This window comes from Monoraphidium neglectum (assembly GCF_000611645.1).
Source record: "Monoraphidium neglectum strain SAG 48.87 unplaced genomic scaffold scaffold00933, whole genome shotgun sequence".
In the NCBI taxonomy this organism is placed as follows: Eukaryota; Viridiplantae; Chlorophyta; class Chlorophyceae; order Sphaeropleales; family Selenastraceae; genus Monoraphidium; species Monoraphidium neglectum.
The window spans coordinates 12,979-17,666 of NW_014012695.1; the positions used below are offsets into that span (position 1 = coordinate 12,979).

The 4,688-nt window shown below is 66.1% G+C and overlaps 1 protein-coding gene across 1 annotated transcript in view; it reads left to right on the plus strand.

The window, feature by feature from the left end:
• Positions 1-3,050: 3,050 nt before the first annotated feature.
• Positions 3,051-4,688, plus strand: part of MNEG_5982 (hypothetical protein) — a gene marked incomplete at both ends in the record, with an annotated part of 2,501 nt that continues 863 nt past the window's right edge. Inside the window, 2 exons of the mRNA XM_014045545.1 lie at positions 3,051-3,279; positions 3,707-4,493. Coding sequence (XP_013900999.1) covers positions 3,051-3,279; positions 3,707-4,493 — 1,016 coding nt within the window. The remainder of the gene's footprint in view (positions 3,280-3,706; positions 4,494-4,688) is intronic.

Below are 4,688 nucleotides of genomic sequence, written 5' to 3' on the forward strand. Positions count from 1 at the left end.
GCGGATGAGTGTGCATGCGCACGTGTGTGCATGTGCGTGTGACGAGTGCACATGTGTGTGTGTGAGCGACAGGGGCGCGGCATTGGCAGGACACGCATTCTTGTATGGGAGCGTGCTGAACCGCACGTATGAGGCTCATGGGCAGCGTGGCACGTTTGTTGGACTTCTCAACTGTGCCACACCTCGCTGGCGTGCAGGGCCAGCACCCGGCAACCACAGCTGCAAGCCGGCTCGCAACAGGGCCGCACCTTGATTTTCCCCAGCAGCCGGTGCACCATTGGATTCGCCTCCCGCAAGGGCCGCAGGTCCGTCGGCTGCAGCGGCGACTGGCAGTCTGGGCACGTGCACCGCCCGCCGCGGTCCAGCCAAGCAGCGATGCAGGCAGAGCAGAAGAGGTGGTGGCAGGGCGTCGACGCGGCGCCGCCGTGGGGCACGATGCAGCCGCAAATCGAGCAGACGAGCTGGGGCGGGGGGAGGGGCAGGGCGGGTCGCTCGTGTTGGCGCGGCGCTGCCGTGGTGGCGGGCTTGGCAATATAATTCAAATCAAGCCAGCCGCTGCGGCCCGAGGCGTCTGTGACACGCCCAGATAGGCACCCCAAAAAGAGATGTTTGCCACCGCCCCTCTGCTAGAAGTGATTCTGGGGACGGCTGCGTCACACTCCGCTGTTTGCGCGTAGTTCAACATGAAAATATTTAGGCTGCGGCGCTTCATATTTCTGCCAAAGCACTTGCCGCCCTGAGCGACGGTGGCACGGTGTGCACCCACTCACCACGTCAGCCACCTCGCCAGACGCAACCCGCTCGGGCGGCAAGGACGCCAGTTGATTCAAGCTGGTGCCCTCGCCTGCGCTGGCGATTGCACTATCCTCGCGCATCCTTGACAACTTCATCCATGTTCCGCTCGACCCACGCACCAAACGCCCTGAGCCTGACCGTCTTAGGCGACCCCACATCTCGGACACGTCCAACATCGCTTTTTACTTTGCTGATTTGAAAAAAATCTCTGTTGTAGACGATCCACACCGTCGGCCCCGCCTTGCTTATGCCTGGTGGGAGAGTGAGGGGTTGGAAGTCGGCGGGCGGTCGGGCGGCACTCCTCGAGTGAGAGGCGATGCGTGGGCTGTCCGCCACCTCGCTGGCCAGTGGCCACCGTCAAGCTCTTATATGGTGCCTCACCCCTGATGCAAAGGTGCGATGCACGCTGTGAGGTGCAGATACTGTCAGGAGGGCCCACGAGGCCCGGGGCCGGCCTGCCGCGCCGTATACCCCTCCAACGGATGATGCGTGCATGTGGACGGCGTGGCGAACCAGCACGGGGGCTGCGACACACCCCCACCGTCCTGTTGATGCCATTGCCAGCCGCTCGGAAAGCTGTGCGCGAGGTCGTGTCATTCGTCAGGTCTGCTCGCTGCAGCTGTGTTGGAGATGCTGTCGATGCCACCATCTCACAGTCGGCCCTCCTGGTGGTTGCGTGTTTGAAGTAAGGATGGGCCCGGCCAAAACCATCCCACAACCACGCCCCCAGTCACGCAGCTTGCTTTTTGCGTGCTGTGCAACGCCTGTGTAAGCCTGGCGTGCTGGCAGCTCATCTTTACTGTTGGCTCCACAACCAGGCCTGAATTGCTACCCAACTTCTCGTCCGCAGCAGTGAGATTTCTCATCACTGTGCCTGAAACCTTGAGTGGCCACCGGGTGGCGTACAGTATCAGCAAGCGTGCCAGTTCAACGCTTGCGCATGCAGCGCATGCGTCTGAGGCTCTTTGGTGCTGCTCTGCACGCGCGACTCGGGGTGGGGGCGGCGCAAGGCGGCCCGCTGCCCTCGACCGTTGTTTCATGTTCTGTGAGGCCTCATGTTCAGTGTGAGCCTGTATTTGGATGACAAGACGAGCCGGCTTCATCGCCGAACACCTCAGGGCCGGCCCAACTGCCGCAGGAGCCCATTCGTGCGTCGGCCTGATGAGGCGCACCAGCATCCTTGATTGCCAGCTGAGATGCCCCAGCCGGGCTGCGCGGCCGCTCGTTATCACCGCTGCGCCGGATGCACCACTGGGGCCCTCCGCCTTTGCTATGTTCGGCCGCAGGTCGGCGCGGAAGAGCCCTTTGAAGCAATCCGCTCCCTGACCCTCAAGCACACGCACGCCACAACTGGGAGGTCGCGTGTCAGTTGTGAGGGCGGCGCGCACCTGGCGCACCGCGCCGGCGGCTCGGGCAAGGCATGGCTTGAGCCCTGGCCCCGATTACGGCCGGCTGCGCTGCAGGGGTGTGCATTGCAGAGGTCAGACAGCAAGGGGCCCTGCGTCGGGCACCTGCCGTCCAAGGCGGAGGATCCTGACCCAGCGCCGCCAAAGCACAGCAGGTTCCGCCAAGGTGTACCTCATGCAAACCTGTACCCCACACGGTCTACAGGAGCCCGCCCGCCCGGCCCCATGGCGCCCGCTGCAGGTGCACCTTGCGCCGTCCCCGACCACCCTGCGCCGCGTTTTAGCCGACGTGCTGTCGCTGGCATGTGTGCCACGTCGAGACAGTATCTGGGGCACACACAGATGGCTTATAACGGTGGCTATGCAGCGTTCAGTCGGGGCCATCTGTGCACGCCGGGGCCGGGGTGTTTGTGGGCGTCAGTGCCTGACATTTTACCCCTTACTCACTCACTCTGTCACTTGTCCCAGACGTGACCGGCGAGACCAAACGTGTCAGGGGCCACATGTGTGCAGTGAAAGTGTCTTGGGTTTGACTGACTTATCAGCAGACTCATCAACATTGCGGGTGATCCACGACAGAGCAGCCCGTCCGTTACGCGCTGTCCGCTCGCATCCCCAATCTGAACAAACACGTCAATTGTTGTTGAGCTAAAGTTCTCATTGCGATTCCGGACGGTGCAGCGGACGTGCCGCGCCACGCCGCGACCCTCTGACGCGACCACAGCGCCAGCCAACCAGCACCACACGCGCACGCCGATGCTCCTGCGTGCGCCGCAGCAGTGCGCGCCGGCGGCCCGCAGCGCCAGCACCTCGGCCCGGGCCCCCCGCGTACGCACCGCCGCAGCCCCTATGGAAGTGGACGTAGCGATCGCCGGCGCCGGCCCCGCCGGTCTCGCCTGCGCAGCTGCGCTGCGGCGCGCAGACCCCTCCCTGCGCGTGCAGCTGTTTGAGAAGACGCGCATGACGGGGCGCGGCGCCGCCATCCTAGTTGGCATCAACGGGCTCAAGGCGCTCAAAGCGATCGACCCCGCGATGCTGGATGATCTGTTGTCAAAGGCCATCAAGCTGGAGGGATCAGGTGAATGGCAGGGGCCAGGAGTGGAAAGACGCGCCGCAGGGTGCGAGCGGGACGGCCAGTGACGCGCACTGGGCCACCTGAGGGTGCGGTGTGGCACGGCAGCATAGGAGGCCGACCCGCGGCTTTCCATGGCGAAGGAAGCTGCACCCTCTTTGGCCCCGCCCTTGAGAGCGCGCCCGGCGCCTCCCCTACCCACCCCTCACCTGCTGCCGCGCCTCCCAAACAACCGTCCCCTCTCCTGCAAACCCCCTCCTCCACCCCCACCCCTCAAACCCCTCTCTCAACCACTCCCGCTTCCGCAAACCCCCTCCTCCCTAAGGGATCCAAAAAATGCACAGTTGAATGATACAACCATCCAGAAACCGAAACATCCAACGTGTCAGCGGTTCAACAATGCTCCAACCCAACAACCCAACAACCCCATCAGAGCGCTACAACATGGAGACCGGGGAGCTGAAGGAGTGGCTGCCGATGCGCAACGACGAGTTCTCAACCAAATACGGCTTCCACAACGCGCTGCTCGGCTGGGCCGACATCACCGGCGCGCTGCGCGCCGCGCTGCCGCCGGGCAGCGTCACCCCGAGCGCGGCCGTCGCCGGGTTCGAGCGCGGCGACGGCGGCGGCGTGCGCGTGCTGGGGGAGGGCGACGAGGTCCTGGCGACAGCCAAGGTGCTGATCGGCGCCGACGGCTGGTTCTCGGGGGTCCGCGCGCAGCTGCTGGCCGACGGGCCGCCCACGTTCAAGGACGCCGTCGTGTGGCGCGCCCGCGTGCCGCGGCGGCCGGAGTGGCTGCCCAACGAGCGCCGCACGCAGTGGTGGGTGCCGCCGGACGGCATGCGGCCGGGGGCGCTGTTGGCTGTGCTGATCCCCGTGCCCGGCGGCGACCTGGTCTGGCAGTGCCACGCGCCGCTCTCGCGGCTGCAGGAGAAGGGCATCTCCTTCGACCCCGTGACCGGCGAGGCCGGCTCCAGCCACTCGGACGGCGGCGGCGGCGCGTCCGCGTCCGCGGGCGCCGGCGGGGAGAGCGCAAAGGCGCGGTGCTTGAAGGTGTTCGAGGGTCTGGCCGGCATCGGGCCGTTCATGGCGGTCGTGGCGGGGACGCCGGAGAGCGCGGTGACGGAGCACGGGCTCTACCAGCGGACGCCGGATCAGATCCCGGACGGGAGCTGGGGGGACGGCATGGTCACGCTCGCGGGCGACAGCGCGCACACGGCGTGAGTGCAGCGCGGGGCCGGGGGCACGGAGGGCGCGGGCAGGCGCCCGGGCGCTGGAGCAGGGTGGTGGTGGCCTGCTCCCTCGGCCAGAGGCGCCGCGGTGCCCTGCCCCAACTGTGCCGTCTTCGCCCCCGCTTCCAATGGATCTGCACCCCCTGAGCGGCTCCCTGGGCAGCGACACCCCCACCCATGCAC